The sequence below is a fragment of the Calypte anna genome, chromosome 1 (assembly GCF_003957555.1).
Source record: "Calypte anna isolate BGI_N300 chromosome 1, bCalAnn1_v1.p, whole genome shotgun sequence".
In the NCBI taxonomy this organism is placed as follows: Eukaryota; Metazoa; Chordata; class Aves; order Apodiformes; family Trochilidae; genus Calypte; species Calypte anna.
In genome coordinates, this window is record NC_044244.1 from 134206763 (window position 1) to 134227726 (window position 20964).

The window sequence follows — 20964 nt, forward strand, 5'->3', positions numbered from 1 at the left end:
TGAGATTTCTGGCTGCAATTAGAGAAAAACATAGATCTCGCATAGAGTGTGAGATCACATTTCCTAATTAGAGAAATTACAATTAGTTAGGCATATACATAGAGATCTGGTAAGTAAAAACAGTCTTTAAAACATATCAATTAAACAGTATTTGATACACTGATATAAAGCATTCATAAAAGAACATTATTTACATTAAACATTGTCAAACAGAGCTAAAAATACACATGGTAGAGCTCCAAAGCTTTCCTGTACTGAAAAGGTTGATGCAGTAAACTAAGCTTGTACAATGCCTGGTTAGACTGTTTCTTGTATCACCATGTGAACCTGGGTGCATAACAACCCAGGTATTATTTCAAAATCATTACTGCAGTTTCAAGATGATAAAAAAACCCACATTTATTGAAGAACTTGTTCATACTAAAATTTTTGCTATTGGAGTAACTGGTTGCATTACAAGACTAGTACACGGTTGGTTCGGTTTTTTAAGAACTGTTTTAAGATGCAGCAATAGGAATCCTATTCTAGATGCATCATTCAACATCTTTCCTCACTCCAAACTCCTTGGATCACAGCATACAAAATTAGGCTGAAAAAGGACCTCTGAATGTCCATAATGCAAACACTACTCAAAACAGGGTCTTCCTTAATTTGTTGCAGAAACGGAGAGGTAGCAAAACCACACAAGGGGAGTGGAAAAAGAATGATTTTGTCCCTAAGGCAACCATACTGCAACACTGGATTTTGCAACTTCTGTTGCCACAGGATCTCTATGTGATGATAATTAAGCCAACATTCTAGAGTTACTTCCGTTTAAGAAAAGGTTTATGAGCATGACCTTAGACCATAGTTCAGAATGTCCACAGGTCAGGATACACAGGGCATATATTCCAGTGAATGAAGGAACCAAAGAATGTAATTCCTTTGTAAATAAAATTAGGGGTTTTACTTATTTTGCTTTTGTTTTGCTACAAAGTCACAATGTAATTTTTAGATGGATTAATCTCAGTTTTAAGGAAATGCTTTTCAATTTATATTATTCTTTATTTACAGATGAAATTCTACTTAGGCAACACAGATGGCAAGAGGTTAAAAAAACAATCATGTGGTACTTATTTCAACATACTGAGATAAAGACTGGTCAACTGGCTATTAAATGGAATCAGAAGGATAATTTTCAGTTTCCTGACATGCCTGAGACTCTGACTGTTTTTAGCAAGGTTTCTTAAGAAGCCTATCTTCAGTGTAACAGTAGTATAGTTAATCAGCAGTTGCAAGGACAGATTTATTTTAAAGTAAGCATAGTATCAAAATCCAATCTTCTATAATTCTGCTTTTCCAGATTTTTCTCCTTTTTCTTCCAAATGGAGAAATTTCTAAAAGCAGTAGACTGAAACTTACCTTTCCATGATCCACTCTGGCCGAACTACTTTTTCTCCTTTCAATTCTTTTATTTTAGCATTTGGAAGATTTGTGGCAATGATGTGAGTTGTTTTTGATCTGGAATAATACACATGGTATTGGCCTCCATGCAACATCATTAGCCGTCTCAATTCATCAGCTGAGGGATCTATAGAATTAAAACCAGATATATTCCCGTTTTGGGTCAGCAAATACAGTAGGAAAAACAACTTTGAAAAATGTGATGATCAGAAAGTGTGCAAACCATTGTTTTTCCCCTGAAAAACCTTGCAAATTCTTCAAAGAACAAATCACAAAAACATTTCTGAAGAAATGTAGAAAACTATGTTTCTGATGAGCCTGATTCAAAACAGAAATGCTACTTATAACTAAGGATCTTTCCACAACATGTATGGTGGAGGGTTGGGGGGGGAAAATCTCAAGTAGCTGTAATGCTTAACCACATTTAAAAACCACTTTACATCAACACAATACAAAATTAGACTTAATTAGACTCGCTCTTCTTTGCAGCATAGTTTGTGTGAACAGTTTATATCCAGAAAAGAATTAATATCAAGAGGGTTTAGCAACAGCACAGAACTCTTATTATACGATCGCTGATTTACCAAAGGAGTTAACTCATTCCTTCCTTACCAGTTTATTCTCAAATTGTTACAGGGAACAGGGAATACCTTAAAAACTTATGTTTCTTCTTATCCCCTCCATCATTTTAAAAGGAGTACTTATTTTGCAAGAAGCGGTGGGAGGAAAAAAAAAAGCAAAAAATTTTTAGCTTTTGGAAAAACTGCAGTAGTGTCACACAGACACCAAAAGGTTTGGATCGGCACAAGTATTAATGTTCTGACACATAAATGTGGCATGAGATTTAAAAAAAAAAAAAAAAAGAGAGGCAGGAAGAAAATATTTTATAAAATAGTTACAATTTCTTCCAGTGGCCTCCTGTAAACTCTCAAAATATTTCTAACATTTGATTAAACATCTAAATTTTAACTTAAATAAGCACACATTTTCTCCAAGTGTTATATTTCCTACTCCAGCCTTTTGGAGCTTTATTTTGGAACTATTACCTTGAAAAAGGTACTAGGTTCACAAAAAAAACCTGCCTGTATTAAATAACTGCATAAATTAAGATGCATTAATATTAACATGTCCACCATAATCTTTTCCAGTCTGCTTGAGCCCTGTGCTCAAACCAGCACTGCTCCATACCATAGAAGGTACACATATCAGTTATGTAATAGTCACAACACTCCTGGCACAGGTCCCTGGAAAAGGATTCTAGGAAGTTTCAAAGAGGCTACTTTCAAAGCTGCTTTACAGAACCTAGGAGAAAGATGAATGTTAAGTATGGTATATTAAAAATTGTACTCCAGTTAACATGCATGAGTCCATCACAGACAATGCATATATATGTATTACCTCTTCTCTTGTTTCTGTTTCCACTCCTAATGGGTTCATTGTCTCAAGCATTATGCCACCCTGAACAAGAAAACCTCAACATATCCACCCAAACATAAACTTAACGCATATGCTCAAAGTGCAATGCAACCATTAATAGTTTGGAAAACTAAAAAATTATGTATGTAGGAGAATGGACGAAATTAAAAGGTTTCATTTCAAACAATAGGATCACAGAAAGATGGAACAATTTACTCTTATCAGTGACCATTAATATAACTGATTTAGTAAGGTAGTATTTACATTCAGAATCTGTATCTAATTGTATACTGAAAATCTTAATCATGAAATACAAAGGGATATAACATACACAGTAATTGTTATGTATTTATTTAGCTGCAAACTCATTTGTTTACAGTCCTTTACTCCACTTAGGATGGTGAACAGACAATAGAACAAAACAGAACAGATCCTTAAAAAATTATATGCTTCACCTGTTAAGCCATTGACATAGATGGCAACTCCACTAAAGATACTTGATGAATTTCCATCCTTCTGATGCTGTATGGCCGATTCTGACCGGAATTGATCCTCCAGTTTCTTAACCTTTGCTGACATGTATCCACCCTAGTTTTTAAATAAAAAACAAAACCCATGAAGCTAGTCTTGCTTTTTAACATTTGCAGACAGAAAATGGTCAGTTATAAGATTGGAGAGCTAAGCTGAATTCCTTCAAATTTATTTTTGTTGATATGCAAATACTCCACCCTAAGCTCTTATCTACAGGACAACTGCACCTTGTAAGTGACATGGCAGGATTTATTTCACATTTATCTTGTTCTATAAGAAGATTTTATCTACATAAAAATTCTTATAGAATACAAAAAAGGGAAAAAAAAAACAACAGGGAATGATGCAAGTTTGGATGCTAAATCAGAGGCTCACTGCCGAAGGAAAAAATGTAAGGAATATTCATAGAGCTTCATGTATTTTTGGTGATGAGGTGATATTATTGTAAATATTTATGTAAATTAGGTCCCTCAGTTACTGTTTCTCCAACTATACAGAATGTGGTAGAGACAACCATTAGCTTTCAAATTATTTAGTTTATATTTAAATGGTGATTTTTCAAGGGCCTGCAGTAATTAATAATGCAATTAGTGGATTATTTTGAAAGAAGAGTAAAAATCTAGTAATTTGAAAAATTTATTTTGAACTTAACTATGTGTTTTCAAGTGAAGCAAAATGGTTCCACTTATAGCATACCTTTAGCACATGTAACAACAGTGTTTACAGATTTTAAATACAGTGCCATTTACCTCTTTAAAAAAAAAAAAGCCACTTTTCTTGAACATACCCATACTCCCCAGCCATCATTTTCGGCAGCCCGTTTCCTCCATCCACCCCGCCTCATACTGAAGCTTCTGCATAAGAAGAAGAATGCTTAATCAATTACATGTTTGGTAATAGCACAGGTGGCATTTCAATGATGCATTACAGGCCATCTACAGATTATCACCAAGATTACATTTTTCAATGGGCTTCACTGAAGTATGTGAGTTACACAGTTAACCTAGAAATTAAAAATTGCATAAAAGCCTGGTTCCTCAGTTCTGTAGTAATGTATACTGTAGCTCTTGCTAGGTATCAAAAGCACACAGGCACATTTTGTTCTATGAACTCTGAATACAAAAATCATTACAATGTTCAGTTTCCATTATGATTTATTAAATACTTCCTGTTGGTCACATATCTGTGATAAAAAAGGAGTAATATAAGGCTCTTAAATACAATTGCTACTGTGTGTGAAATGTCACCCAAGTCAGGAACAATCTTATATTTCCTATTTGATACTATCAACATGGTGGGATGCCAACAAACCCCTCCTGCTATGAGAGACTGGATTATTTTCACCAGTGGATTTACAGCTAATCATAAAAGGTCCAACTGGTCGTTGCTCCAACATAGTATAACACATAAAAGCAAAAAATAAACACAAGACAATGAAAAGCAAGTTGTTTAAATGACCTAATATGATCTATAGCTAAGTTTGTGGCTTGTTTCTTTGGGGTTTTTGGTGCACTGGTATGCATTGCTTAATAATAAACAAACAAACAAAGTATTCAACCAGCCAAATTAGTTTTCCACACTTAACCCTGGACAATGAGCTGTACACAGCAGTGTCCCCAGACAAGCTATTATTTCGTTAGAACAAAACCAGTGGAGAGAAAAAGAAACATTTTGGACTGTGGCCAACTGTTCACTGCACCCAGGTGATTCACATTAACTACAGCTGCTGCAACACTGATTTTAAAATATTGATTAATGATGTGGTAAGATCATGAGGTCACTGCCTGCTACTACATCTCTCACTTTTTACTCTAACCAGTTCCCTAAATAAAAACACTGTTTTGTCTTTTAGAGCTATCAGCTCTTATGAGTGTGAGGACAGGAATCTGAAACTAAAAGGAAGATTTAAGCCAACCACCCTTATTTTATTAAATATTTATTTTCTATCCATTTATCCTCCACAGAAATGCATAAAACTACACTTAATACACAGAAGGAAAACAACTGGGTTTTTCATCATCATCTGCTTTTGAGAAGATACCTACTCTCTGGAAAATCCACAACATTGTCTATTAATGGAACAGAGGCTTCAATCTCCAGCCTACCAGAAAGCCCATACAGCTGTGGATGAACATAACAATGCATTTTGGTCATTTTCCTATCAAGGCCTTCTACTGTACTGGTCTGGAGACTGCCTCATCTTTCACAATAAAATATTGTTCTCTGAACCTGGCTGAAAGTTAAATCCTATCTTTCCTCTCTTAAACCCCTTTTGTTCTAGAGCTACCAAGCAGGTATATTTGGAAACCCAGTTCAGTGACCCTGGGCTGCAGGCAAGTTTTACTGCAGAATAAGACACAGCTGCAGTAAAGTTTTCATAAATCTGATAATTTTCATGGAATACTGCAAGTACACCAGATCAGGCAACCACAGAATTATAGCCAAAACAGGTTTAACTACTTTGAAAAGACAAGCTTCAGCAGAACATTTCATGACCTCTGCAAACAAAAGATGATCATGACACTCCTGGTTCTATTCTTCTCATAGTTGCTATAATTTGATATGTAACCTACACATATAAGCATGAAGATTAATCACATGTCAAAGAGATAAATTCTGCAGATCAACCAAAAGAGAAAAAACTCTTTATTCTGAAAAACAAAAAACCAAAGAACTTCAAGTACGAAATACACTCTATACACCACATCAGTCTAACAAAGATGTTCTTTATTTCACTCACCAGGTTCTTAAGAAGACAGAATTTGGTAGGTAGTTACTTAGACACAAATACATACAACCTCTTGCTTCAACTAGAACATCTAATGCCCGATGAACTGAAGAACTGCCTTGTAAGCTTTTCTGGAATCCTGAAGCACATTTTCCACTTTTATTCGCGAAGCTGTGAGGTGAGGAAGAAAGATCTCTACTCTAGAAGTCAGCCTATCAGAACACCACAACCAGTGGGGCCAATCAGAATCATTGGTATGGGCCTAGCTTGATTAAAACCAGAAATTAGAAAAACAAAGCCACTTCAGGTTAGTTTGTTAAAAACATGACCTACAGTGTTTTTAAAACACATGACTTAGTTGCTTTCCTAGAGCCTACAAAACTAGAGAAGCTAGACTCTTAATGCCTACTTACAACATCTGACAATGATTTACCATTTCCTTGGCAGATGTGATTTTTGACTAAGCCAGTCCACTTAAATTCTGAACATAAAAGTTAAGAACATGGTACTTCAATGATTTATAGATGCCTTTGGCTCAAGTCTTGTGAGTCATGGATTACTTTCTTAATGCTGATATGAAAACCTGGGATACTAATTTCTCCCTTTTGAACTTCTAGAAACTGAATGATGAACCAAGGTTTCTGGACTAAGGAGAATCCTCACTGCTGAATTAAACTTATTAAGAATGAAGATAACCTCTACAGCTGCCTTTCTGAAACCAAAGAACATACATCACCAGACACATCTTGCACAGGATTCACTAAATCAGAGGAAAAGTTAAGTAACATCTTATACATGCTCACTGGTTCATTTGGTAAGGAATGTAAGGATGATACAATGTTCCCTCCACAAGTATCATGCTGAAGGGATGAGTAAGAGAAACTTTGTGTCAAACTCTTGAAGCTGGGATGGATACCAAGATGGGATGTAAACACCTATCACAAGCAGGCCAGTTTCAGGTAGAAGTTCATCTTTCTTGTGATTGTAATACCTAACTTATTTCAGAACAGTTTTCTATGTTTTCACAAATTCAAGAGCATTAGTGCAGAGTGACTCAGTGAAAGTGAGCCACCGTAGTTACCAGTTTTAGGGTATCTCTAGAACCTGAAAGATAAGCTATAAAGTTACCCTTCACCCAGAGACAAACATTTTAAATAAAATCTGAAATGCTGATATTCTAAACCTGTGAACACAAGGAAAACTTCAGCAATTGAATAAGTAACAGGAAGAATCACAACAGACTTTGAAACTGCACAAAAGCCTGTAGAAGTAGAAACAGAATCCTTAAGAACAGAATCTAGGTTTTCAGTGCAAGAAAATCAACTTTTCAAGAAAAAGAAAGTCAAAGATTCCTCTACTCCAAATCAACTTACTTTGGGCCTTAATCTCTTTCTAGACCATATACAAATGGTCTAGAAACAAATCTTACCATTCATGAATAAAGTTCTTTAACTAAAATTCAAATTTCTACTGGGCAATCCTTTTTTAAAACTGAAAAAAAATAAATTGAAGAGAAACTGAGAGTTTTGATGCTGTGTACATCACTGGTGGCTCAGAATTACTCAACACAGCCCACTAGGAAAAGATACGTAACATACCCTTGAGCACTGCTTTATAGAACTAGCATTATACTTCACAACTTAATCCTATTATTAAAGGCCTTTAATCAAAGCCTACAGATCAGGTAACAGAATGAAATGTTAATTCTATATTTTATCAATTCTATAAACAGATCTGTATGGATAGAAGAGTTTCAAAGCAACTGTGAGATTTTACAATGCAAATCAAGGAATGCAGATGTGAATGTTGATGTTTAGCTAATATTTGTTCTAATTTCATCTGTAGCACACAGTCTGATGCAGGGAAGTTATTTCTTTAAAATACTTAAAATTCAGGATAGCATGGTTGCAAGAAAAGTGGCTTTCCTTTATCTCGGGCAGTTGGAATAACACACATAATAGACAAACTCAAACCAAAACCACTGGCATTATAGGGTAAAACTTTTTGGAGCATGGAATTCAGGTCTCAGTGACTCTATAAAAAGTGAACCTGGATCCTAATAGGGTTTTTAATTCTAGGTCAGTAGTAGCCCTGCCCAAACCCGAGTACTCTCTGCCATATTCTTTAGTATTCCTTTTTCCAGGTATATTGTGAAAGAACATTTCTGTTGCCTCTTCAAGCAGACAATTTCAATCTGGTAAAATATGCAGTTTATAACTCAGTACTACAGGAAAGCATATGAATGATTTCCAAGGATAAAATGAGGCTGCGCCGTAACTCAACAAATAACCCTCCAAACTTGTGTCAATGCATGGCACAGGCAACTTCTAATCCAGATAATCCAATTTCAGGTAACTGAAGGATGAATTAAAGTATTACACATTGTAAAAGCTAGTTTGCATTTCTGACTGGAATCAACATTCTGTCAGTGTTCTTCAACAGAAAATAACTTGATATAACTAACATATTCCAACCTCATAAGCCTTATTCTTGAAGGTGTAACTCTACTGCAATCAGAAGTATGGATATCCTAGACCACTGCTAATGAATATCAAAATCTTTTGCTTGAACTCTAGATTGAATCTATCCCAGCTCAGCAGAGCTTAAAAATTGTTTCCAAGTGGGTATTTTGTGGCCTGTTTGAGTTTCATGCATCTACATTCCAGCTCCCACACATCAAAGTCACCGCTGTTTGGCACTAGTCTCCAAGCTCTTTGAGGAAAACTGTCTTACATGTTTACACATTTCTCAGCACCAGAGTCCTATTCTTGACTGAGTCTTCTGGAAAGAGCTGCTGCTACAGGGTCTAAAGCCGTTTTCCACCACAAGTTCAGAATCCAGAAAAAGAACTTAAAAATAAAAAAAGAGAGTTCAAAAGTTTTTGTAAGATACCGCATTTTTAAATCCCTGTGATTTTAGACACTCAGAGCTAACATTACTAGTTCATATTAAAATAAACTAATTAGCATGTTGCAAAGCAAATGAATTTTTTCTAGGTGGGAAATAACACTTCAGGGTGAAGTTTCCTAAGATTTAATCAGCTCCACAGCTGTGTCCAAAAGTGATGGTTCCACTCTTCAACCTCTGCTGACCTAACAGGTTTATTTCTTCTTGCCAATCCCTGTACTACCTCCAAACTCACATCACCCCTATGCTCATACTGGTGCTACGTGCAATTCAACTCATGGAATCAACAGAACATGGAGACAATTCTACAGGCTAGCTTCCTGCCAGTTTAGCAAGCTGAACTGACTCACAAAAGCATCAGACAAAGCCAAAGCAGACATGCCAGTAAAGAGGAATTGATGGGACTGTTATTTTCCTTGCCAGTTACATCTTGAGATCATCTTTGCTATTTCTAGAAACTGAATATAGAGCCATGACTATAACCAACTGTGATGTAAATATGGATACATAGTTGCAATGAGCTAGCTATTCTTAATTGGTCCTGTTTATGTTATGTTGTGTCCTGTCCTGTCCCAATAAACAAGTTTTTAAAGAAAAGTTACAAACAGCTCCCATCTTAAGTCACTTATGCCTGTAAGATAACAACTGAACTATAAGCACCTGATATTACAGGATCAACCAGTAATTTATTCTGCAGTTCAATCTTCAGTGATATTTAGAAGCGACAGATATTATATTAGCTGAAGGATACTTTAAAAATATCTGTGCCCAGAAAATCACTCCTATTTCCTGTGAGTAAACCTAGGAGTATAAATTGAAAAAGAACAACCATTAAAATATTAAGCAAATGAGACACAAAAATGTTATTGAGTATAAGAAATTTGGAAGTAGTATTTATCTAAAAGTATCCATGATCATTTGCAGGAAGGTGAAATACCATACAACTTACATAAAGCATGGATAAAAACCAAGTCCTTCAGAGTGAACTTGTTAAGTGTAAATGACTATTCTAAAACTGTGCTTTTTAATTTGAGCTTGACAGCAAAGAAATTATACGCTGGCCTTCAGTTCAATCACTCCTCAGAAAGAGAAACAGGAACTCTTTCCTAAACTAATCCAGTTTCCAAACTATTTTTGCAATTTAAAGTGATTTTTAATTTCAGATCATTTTTTTAACATCAAGAACTATATACTTTAAATAAAATTAATAACTAAGAAATATACATTTATTTTGCTGATGAATCATCACAATAATTTAAAGCAGTTGTACAGCAGGTTACCATTTATGTGAGATCTGTACAAGATAAAAGTGGAAAATTTTTTTTGGCAACTGACTCGGAGTCCAGAACAGGCAATTGTTTTAATTGACACAACTTTAGGAACTATGAGCACAAAATGCAGAAAACAGCATCACTGCACAGCCTGCACCAGCTTTGAGCAATCTGTTTTCAGGATGATATTTTTTGCTTTTATACATGGCATTTGAGATGGTTAGTTCTTTGAAAAATAGAAACCCAGATTCAATTTGAGACTGTCAATGTTTCATTCCCCTCCAGGAATAACAAACACTCAGTAGCAGCTCATCACAAGTAGTGGCCTAATTTGGTTGAAGTTTTCTTCTGGTCAAAGACTGACTCGAGTTTCAACACTTCTGCACTCTTTGGTAAAATTCTACCCGCTCCTTCAGAGCTTTCTCAGTGATGAGTAGCTTTTCTTCAAAAATTTTAATTGTGATATTTAACCATGTAGCTGATATATAACCTCTTAAACACAAGTGTTCTTATTGTCACAATGTGGCAGGAGCAGACTTTAGCAACCCATCATTATTTCTCTTCTGCACTTAAATTCTTTTGGGGCTTCATCCCCTAAGAGCTTAGCACACTCACAATCAGGTTCCAAATACCTAGATTCCACAATAAAGTCCATTAAGTAATATCAGAATGAGAAGAATTAAGACTTTCAACAGCAACATAGCTAATGGATTGTAAATCACCAGAAGGAAATTATCTTTCTCTCGTGGACTCAAGTATACAAAACAATAAACAAGATGAGTGCATTGTATTGTTGAGCAATGTACTGCTGAGTAGTCTTCCTTCAAGCCCATGTTTAGTTGTTCATAGTATTTGGGAACAGAGAACTTGGTTACTCTTCTTTAAAAAGAGGGATGCTCATTCTTCTACCTAATAAATAAACAGAACTTGTTTAGGAAGTTTTTAGTTTGTGTGCTTCTCAGACTGACAATAACCCAGTTTCTCAACTTCCCCCTTACATAGGAAGCTTATGCTGAGGCTCAGGTGAAGCAGCCAGCAGGTAGCATAAGTAAAGCATGATCTCTCCACCCAAATAATGAGAAGAGTTGCCACTGCTGAATAATTTAGGACTTCCTGGACATAACTGAATGAAGTGTCCTAGTAAAGCTATAGAAAAACTTAACGGGGCAGGCAAAGGGGGTAAATGGAGGTATAACTGTTAGAGAATAAATAACTGGAAAATTTTCATAAGGTGATCCAAGCAAGGAATCTGTGAATGCTCTGAATTTGTTAACATTGAATTCAGAGGCACTGTACTAGCAAATACCTCTGACATACACTGTATCACTTTGCTGCTGATCAGTTTGATTGCTCATTACCCAAATTAACCACTTTGGAAATGGAGAATGGCACAGAAACAAATCTGCACTCTGGGTCAATGCTCTTCCTAAGGTAATGAAAAAGCATCGGTTCTTTACATGCTGGTTTTGTTTTGTTGGGGCTTTTTGTTTGTTTGTTTTAGGAGAAGTACCTAAGGCAGCTGTGCTTTATGCTCAACTTGATGTTATTGGTGTACACTGAGCAGGTGCTGCTCAGGCCAGGCTTTTCAGGAAGGCAGCAGACAAGTTAAGGCATTCAACCACTTGCCAAATCTAGAGCAAAAATATTACTGACTACTGATTCAGTACCACAATAGGGAGATTTTCTGTATGGCAGCTGATTTAATTCCAACTGACACTGCACAGTCAGGTTCCCAAATGTATTTCTGGATTTGCCTTTGAAATTCTGAAAATCCTTTTTGAAGTAAAATTTTCACAAGATATGGCTTCTATGTTTAACCTTTAAGTTTTAAGTTACTACTCAAATTTCTTGTACCTTTCTATCAATTCTATCATGAACTTAGACCAACCAGACTAGGAGAAATCAAATGAAACAAAAAAGTGGAGAGATCAAAACAAATGGAAATATTTCTCCATTTATGCCTGTCTTATTTATGGTTTTCTGAAAGAGAACACCAAGGATGCTAGAAGTCCACATGGGTTGAACAGGTGAATGAAATAAAGAACAATTAAAGATTTTTTTTAATGAAACAAACTAAATGAACTCAGAATATAAAGGCAAAGTCTATCAGTATGTCTGTTTCTTTATTATTACCCAGACTAACTTTTGATCTGATGCAGTATATTCTCAATTTCCTCCTAGATTTAAAGGAAAGTGAAAACATGAAGCACAATGTTTCCGTGTTTTCCTAGAAGAATCGAAGTTCTAATTTCCTGGGACAAATGAAAAATGCTCTAATTCTTTAAGATCCATAAATAAAATTCAAATCTGAATTTCATTCTTGGCCTGAAGAGGTTTCAAGTTACTATTTAAAGTACCTCTGGCATCAAAACAACAGTGTTACACTGCTACTTATTGGAGACAAATCAATAGAAAAAGGCCACAGAGAAAAGAACAGCCTACTCTAGGCAAACATGATACTTGTAGAACTCAGGTTAAAAATCAGCATAGACATTATTAGAATAATTATGAAGTGGCAACAATTACAACTCAAATTGATTATCAGCCAGAAATTAGAGTGAAAAGTCATTACCCCTTCCCCTTCCAGTACTGTTTCATAAGAGAATCCTTGGAACTCCTCACCAAGTAATGAAATTTCACCACAGAAATCTAGGAAATAGTGACTGAAAAGCCACTCTTTCAAGTTTCCCAATGCTCTAATGTTTTCTGAAAACAACATGCATATTTAGAAGCCATGAAAAGCATCCTTTTGATACAGACCATTGTTTTAGTTCTTTGCTTAATGTGAGTTGCATTTAAAAGCACAAAATGGTAAAATACATCTACTCTACTTAGTAAACTGCACTAATTTCCCTTACACCCCACAGTGTCATCCACTTGTAAGAAATATCAGCAATTTTATTACTTCCTTTAAATATCAAGAGCTTCTAGGTTTCCACAATGATGGAAGCTGAACACAACCATTTGTCCAAGATGCTGACTCATTATGCACTGGACTAACAGTTGATACGAGTCACCTCAAAGGGAAGATGTCATGAACATGGTAGACAGAACTTTAACTTACTTTGGATATTCAATGGCAACTAGAACCTTACCAAAATTGTTAGCAACAGTCCCCAGATAAGTGCCAAAATATACCACATACCTCACCCTACCAGAATATTGCCGATTTCTAAGTCAATATTGAAAAGCCTCAGGAGCAGTTCTCAACCCTATTCTGTGCAGTTTCAGCTCTGCTTTTATATTTTGGCATTCAAATCAACCCACCTGCATTTGCAAGAATGATGCTGCAATGTGTCTTCTACTGAGCAAAATCAGCTCTCTCCCTTTCAGGATTATATACTTTCATAAACCAAGAAGCTGAAAGGTCTGCATGAATTCAAACAAACCAAATAAGGAGGTCACAACCAGTAACTCACATTATAATTCGGTTATTTACAGGTAGCTGGGAACAGAAAGAAAAACCAACATAGAAGAATTAATCACAATATAGCTAAGCTTTACTTATGCAAGCAACTCTGCCTGGTAAGTAGGCAGAGTACCAACAGGAAGACCTGAAGCTTTAAGACAGGGGAGAAGTTCCCCTCCTCACAAAAAAGAAAAATTAAGAAAATGTAACCTTCCCCAAAAGCTAACAGACATTCTGGGACCATGGTCTGCTTAGGCCTTCAAAGCAAGAACACAGAAGGTGCAGTAATCCTTTCTCTGGGTACATCAAACAAAATGTATCTCCTAGATGAATTTAACAGTGACAGATGCCTGAACTACAGTAGCACAGGTCCTTCAATTAGGTTTGAAAATAAAAGCCACGGGAATGGAAGCTATCATTGTAGCCCAGAATTTAAAGCTATGTAAGACACTCACCTCTTCTTTTCTCTCTCTTCAGTGAATGAAAAGCATTTCCCAATTCTGACTTCTATCTCATGAGCTCTGGTTCCTCCACATTAAATACAGGAGCAGCGGAACCACAAACATGGAAGGCTCTCCTCCAATTAAAATTCTGTCTGGTTTCCACAACAGAGCAGAAAGCTGCTCTTGGGGAGAAGCACTACACAAATTTATCTCTTTAAAATAAAGACACTTTCACAAGGCACTATTACACATTTGAGAATTCCTCATGGGGGTTTTTGCATCCACTTTGACTTGCTATCATACCTTCACCTTCACAACTCCATGGCCATTCCCATTTCTATTTGCTTCCAGTTTTTCCTCATTTTGCTATGCTTCAGTAAACACATGGCACTATCACCAAATTAATCTACACTGTATTCTTGAGGGAGGGTTTCAACATTTGGGTATTTAGCTCCCTTGTTATATCTGTACCAGATAAACACGCTGCTAAGAGCTGACACAGATATCAGTGATATTAACATACACCTTTAATTAAAACAGAAGAATGTTTAAGAAAAAAAATTCTTCATGAAATAAACAACAACTAACAAATTAAATGGGGACAGCCCATGGCAGGGTCAGGCAAATTATTCTTTTCCTGCTTGCCTTCAACCATTATCTATTTAAAAAGGGTCTGTGTAATTATAGCGATTATTTCTACCAACTCAAATTCTGTTTTTTTATCAGTGTTACTTTTTCTTTAATCTCTCTAGTACCTGAAAGGGATGGTAGGAAGATTGATAATTTGCCATGAAACTTATTTTATTTAAAAAGCCATCTGGGTCAAGGAATCAAAAAAGACTAATCAAACTCAGCACTCAATTACAACACTATCACTGCACCACTATCGCAACACACTATCAGAACAGGCTGTGACTAAGAGTATATACATACTATCCAGAAGGATGGACCGGTGCTAAATTCAGTATTGAAGACACGTATACTGTACACAGAAAAATAATCAGTTTACTATCAAGGCTTGAAATATGCCAGTGTATTTTTCCTATTAGAGCTTTACTTTTTAAACAATCCATCTTCAAGTAGTTAAACATCAGAGTCACGTGGCAGGTGTCTGCACTGTGCCTCTACTAATACTGTCCTACCAATGACCTCCAGTCTGACAGCCTGGGATTATTTACTAACAGGGATTTGGTACCTTGTCCAGTGGAAGACATGGACCAAATGAAAGACCAGTATGGTGGGAACAAGTAATAACCACAAGCTTGAGACAAGATGACAAAGAATTTGTCAGAGATTTGGATTGCTGTGCTAAATGTCATAAACCTTAGAAATAAATAACTATTCCATGAATAAATGATAGCTATAACCTCTTACAACTAATAGTAACTAAGCAGCTGTTTAAAACAATTCTATGTGAGCAACATAAGCATCAAAATGAATAAAAAATTCAGATTGCAAAATTACAGTCTACTTGGTTTGCTTCTTTGGACTACAGTATCAAATTTGAGATTGGACTGGTTTGTAAATCAAGATGCAAAACAAACATCAGCTCACGTTTTGATGAAGAAAATCTCGGATTAACACAACTAATTTACAGCCCTGACATTTTTAATTCTTTGACACTAATTTTAAAACACCAGAACTAGTGGAATATTACAGTGATTTCTTTACACACAGATTTTCTACCAAAAAAAAAATAATTTGCTTGTGATAATATCTTTCTGTCCCTTCTTAGGGTTAACAAGCCATTAGCACACACCCTCCCATGGGAGAGTAGGAGAGAGAATGGGGGGGCTTTTTCGTTTAGTGTCACAGGTCAAGTTAATTGCAACTACATAACAAAATGCATCAACGTTACACATGGAAAGGGTGAAGAAGCATCGGTGGACACGTTTGTCCCTCGGTGTTAGTAAGCACAGCCTCACTCGTCAAGCACAGGTCCTCGTCCTTTCAGCACATCGGTTGCATCCACCACTATTGCTCAGCAAATACAACTTGTGACAAACACGATGGCAAACCGCGGACAGATCCACGCTGCTACAGCTGACTGTCACAGAGCGCGGTGCGTTCGAGAGGGCCAGGCTGCAACAAGACTCGGGCTTTCCCCCTCCTCCTCCTCCAACCTACTTCCCTGCAATGACCCCTTAGCTGGCAAAACACCCGCCGCATCACTCCGGCTCTGCCTGGGGAGCCGTGTTGTGTCTGAGGCGCAGGCCCCATGTGACAGGCACACACGCACACATACACACACAGGTGCCGTAGCGGGGCGGGGGAGGGGAAGCCGACGAGCGGGGGTGTCTGACCCAGACGTGTACACACCTGGCACACCCTCGCCAACTTGCGGGGGGCGCGCCCGCGCGCGTCCCCGGGGGTCCGTGTCCCCGTCCCACCCCACCCCTCCCACACTCCCGCGCGCGGGCAAGCGGCGCTGACCGAGGCCCCCGCGACGGTTACATAACCCCGCGCACCACCCTGCCTTACCCTACGCGACCCCCTCCCTCCTTCCTCCCTTCCACGCATACCCTACCCCCCCACACACACACATTCTTTCCCCCATCCCACGCCCCCTCCACCGAGGAAGAGCTGCGGTGGGGAGACGGGAGAGGACCAGGCCGCGGGCCCAGGGAGGGGCTGAGGCAGGGCAGGGGCTAAGGGCCCCGCGGCTGCCTCAAGGCTTCCGCTCCCCCACCCCCCCATCCCCCTCCTCCCCTCGCCCCCCGCACACACGCACGGGAGCGCGCTCGAGAGTGCCGGACAGCCGCGGGGGGGCCGGGGCCGCCGCGCCGCGAGAGGGAAGGCGCCTGCTCCGGCAGCCCCGCGCCGCCGCTGCCGCTCACCTTTCGCCGCGTCCCAGACGCACATTCCCGGGGTGCCGCCGCCGCCTCCTGCCCTGCCGGGCCGTGTGGGGGCTTCACATCGCGGCTCCCCCTCCACGGCACGGGCGCACGCAACCGCCGCCTCCTGCCCGCCTTCTTCTTCTTCTTCCTCCTCCTCCTCAGCTCCCAGCCCCGGCCGCACTCACCCTCCTCTCTCTCTCTCTCTTCCCTTCCCCTCCCCTCTCCTTCTTCCTTCCTTCCTTCCTCTCTCTCTCTCTCTTCTCCCCCCTCCTCCTCCTGCCCCTCTCGGTGTCCCCAGCACCAGCCCCTCCTCCCCCCCCTCCCACCCCCCCGCCCTTCCTGCGAGCGCGTCACGAGAGAGTCTCGCGCCACCAACCGCCGCTCGGTCAACAAGCGCCGCGCGCCGGGCAGGCCAGCCAGCCCAGCCAGCCCCGCCGCCTGCCTCGCCCGCCCCCTAGCGGCGCCCCCTAGCGGCCCCGCCGCCGCCGAGAGGGCTGGGGCCGCGCTCACACCCGGCACGTGACGGCGGGGCGGGGCGGGCGCGAGCACCTCGCGCGCCTCTCTCCCTCCTCCCGCCCGCCGCTGCGTCCCGCACGGGCGGGCTGCGGGGAGGCGGCGCCCCCTGGCGGCTCGGAGCGCGCACTGCAAACGCGGGAGCTGCTGCGGTGGCGGAGGGAGCGGACATGTCACAGAGGGCCGGGCGGGAGAGCAGGGCTAAGGCGGCGGGGAGGAGAAGGGAGAGGATCTTTGTGCTGAGTGTGGCTCGGCCACTCGCTTCCAGCGGCTGCGGAGGGCGCACGGATGGCTGAGAGGCGGAGGCGGGAGGTGTGCGCGGCCGCCCGCACTGCGGCCGCATCTCGCCGTAAACGCAGCATCAGGAGGCGGGAGGGCGGGGAGGGGGGCTAGCAGGTTTGCTGCACCCGGTACTGGCACTGCTCGCTGTCCGGGGCCGGGCCGGGCTGGCAGGTTTGATGCCCCCCGTACTGGCGCTGCCCGGGGCCGGGCCGGCAGGTTTGATGCGCCATCGCCCGCTGCCCGGGTCCGGTCCGCACCGCAGCCCAGGGGGCAGCCGCACCACCCCCCTTCCCCATTAAAGGAAGGAGAGCGCAGGCAGGGCCAGGGGTGGGTTGTGGCTGTGTGCCCTCCTCGCCCCCTCCGGCTCCTCTGCTATGGCTCCTTGGCTGGATCCCCCCCCCGCCCCGAGCCACGGGAGAGGTTGGCGGGGGTGGGGGGCTCATGGCCCAGCCCGGTCTTTCCCCTATCTCGGTACACTGTGGGTCCAATCCCGGTCTGACCAACCTCACACTGGAAGGGATTTCTCCTATGGGAAATGGGCCAGCTCGTGTCCCATAACTTTAAAATCCAGTGTCTGTCACAGCCCAGTTTGGCAAAGGGGTCTTGGCCTCAGCAATATGAAGCTTCACAAATTTCCTTAGAAACACCAGCAGTGAGGTAGCATGAGAGCCCATAAGGTAATTTACTAGCTGAGTTTTCAGTGCCAGCCAGCACACTCCCTTGCCAAGCCAGTCACAGCACGTGTGGGACTTTGTCCAGTTTTCCCCAGTTACAGCTCAAGAGAAAGTGGGGATACTGTGAAGTGTGTCTGTGAGGAGGCTGGGAAGAAGAAAAGACCAGTTGTGAGGGAAGACATAAGGGTATGTGGGGATCGTTGTATAGGAAAGTGGCCATTACTGTGGTATGAGAATGGAGGGGAAAAAGACTCAGATCTGTAGGAAACAAGCAGCTGTGCTACTGAGAGAAAACTTGTTTCTGAGCTACCTGTTGCAGTTCTGTTATATGCAGTTTGTTTTGTAAGTAGAAAACAGCCCCAGTCCTACAGCTGCATCATAGAGTCACTGAATGGGTTGGTTTGGAAGGGGCTTTAAAGATCATCTAATTCCAATGCCCCTGCATGGGCAGGGACACCTCCCACTAGCCCCCTCCAGCCTGGCCTCTAGCACATCCAGGGAGGGAGCATCAGTAGATTCTTTGGGCAACCTGTTCCAGTGTCTTCCCAGCATCACAGGAAAGAATTTCTTCCTAATACCCAATCTAAATCTACCCTCTTCCAGTTTGAAACAATTAGCCCTTGCCCTCTCACTATATGCCATTGTAAAAAATCCCTCTCCAGCTTTCTTGTAGACCCCCTTTAGGTACTAGAGGGATGCTATAAAGTCTCCCTGGAGCCTTCTCTTCTCCAGGCTGAAAAACCCGATCTCTCTCAGCCTGTCTTCACAGGAGAGATGCTTCATTATCCACTTAGATAGTTCTGCTAGGAGTCCCTGCTGATATCAGGCAAAACTCCAATTTGACTAGAAGCACACCAGGATGCTCATATGGATTCAGTTTCAGGGATGAACCCATACATTTCTCTGTATGTAAGAGAAGTGGAGCCTTCTTTTCTCTACCAGAACAGAGGTAGAGTCCTGTTCTTTGAAAAATGTTATAATTTTGAGTATTTTCACTCTGCACTGCTCAATAAAACCAAGGCCCTTATGAATGCCCAGGCTTTTCCCCATAGTTAGATACTATCCATAGATAGTTTGGATACATTCAAATAGGATGAGGAAAAGACAAGTTCAGGTCTACCCTGGTCAGTTGACCATCAGCTATTTTAGCCTGGATGTCATTTCTTCCTTTCACTTAGAAAAATATTTATAGGAAACTTCCTAGCACCTTCATGAGAAAATCCCAAATATTTGGTTTACACTCAGTACTTCAGTGAAACCCCTTTTCAAAATCTGAGTGTTCCTTGCCACAGGGAAGCACTAACTAGAGATTTGGCCAGCTTTCAGCTGTCAAATTTTAGAGTCATTGTGTCAGGCTGCTTTGTGTCTAATTTTCACTAACAATTATATTACCTGGAAAAAAAAGGTTCTGAAAAAGATCTTGTTCAGAAAAGGTATTTTATTTAAGTCCTGGTTTGGGCCAGGACAAACAAGTTTTTTCCTGATAATTTTCAGCTAGGCCTCTTCTAAATAGCTGCACTTGCTGAATTTAACAGCAAGTTTCTCAATCAGTTTCTGCTTCTAGAAGTGCTAATATTCAATGTTTATAGTTACGGCTAGAGAATGGTCTGCAGAATCAAGGCCACTGCTTGATTCTGAAGAACATCTTATGCTCCAGAAATCGTAAGGCAATAAAGGAGTCACACCTGCATCCCTCCTTTAGGGATGAGTGGACAAGACAGACGACCAAAATGTACCAAACACAGTATTCCATCCCATATGTGTCACACTTGGTATGAATTTGAGGCATCATGAGGGTCAAGCCCCTTCATTCCTTCTTCTGCTTCTGTGTCCATGGCTGGCATCCTGGGAGGATTCCATCCGTTCATCTGCCTGTTGCCCTGCCATCCTCAATCTGTGTGTTCCTGCCTCCAGCTCCTGACTGCTGCTGACTTTAGGAGCTCAGCCTGTGACTTTTCCAGGGCCTGCAGCCTTGATGGTGACATGAGCATTGTTGGGGAGAAGGGCGAGGAATGTGGGATTCTTCTTTGGGTATATTTATATATATTAAATAATGTTTCTTTTTCATCATTGCTGTTTCATTAAAGTTGTATGGTTTAGTTTCCAACCCTTAAGTCTCTCTCCCACATTCTCTCTCCTTTCTCTGTCAGGTAGGGGATTTGTAGAGAGCATCTGTCAGTTGTTTAATTGCTGGTCCAGAGTTAAACCATGACAATTTAAAATATATCTGTTTCACTGGGCTAGCATTTTCCAGTTTTGCTGTGAAATGCATCTACCAGCCTCAGTCCTTGCCAGTGTGGAACAAACAAACTGTTAAAAGTACTGCATGATTGGATGTGTGTATTTTTTTTTCCCATGCTTCCATACTAGAGCTATTTCTCTAGAGGGCAGTTGTAGAGCAGAAAGGCATAAAGACAAGTGGGATAGAAATTAATTTAGGTTAGCAAGAACAGATTTAAAATGCTTAGTCAATGATTTAAATTTATCTTTAAATAGAAGCTGACATATAA

General features: G+C 40.5%; 1 protein-coding gene across 3 annotated transcripts in view; it reads right to left on the minus strand.

Moving 5' to 3' along the window:
* Positions 1 to 17168, minus strand: part of REV1 (REV1 DNA directed polymerase) — a 52314-nt gene extending 35146 nt beyond the window's left edge. For 2 of the 3 annotated variants that reach the window (XM_030456388.1, XM_030456395.1), the window contains exons 1-4: positions 16986 to 17168; positions 4178 to 4244; positions 3315 to 3447; positions 1402 to 1570 (exon numbers count right to left, since the gene is read on the minus strand). In XM_030456388.1, the coding sequence (XP_030312248.1) occupies positions 1402 to 1570; positions 3315 to 3447; positions 4178 to 4234 (359 nt within the window). In that variant the 5' untranslated portion in view covers positions 4235 to 4244; positions 16986 to 17168. Of the gene's footprint in view, positions 1 to 1401; positions 1571 to 3314; positions 3448 to 4177; positions 4245 to 16985 lie in introns of those variants that run through there. The other variant, XM_030456401.1, reaches the window with a different exon arrangement.
* Between the last annotated feature and the right edge of the window lie 3796 nt (positions 17169 to 20964).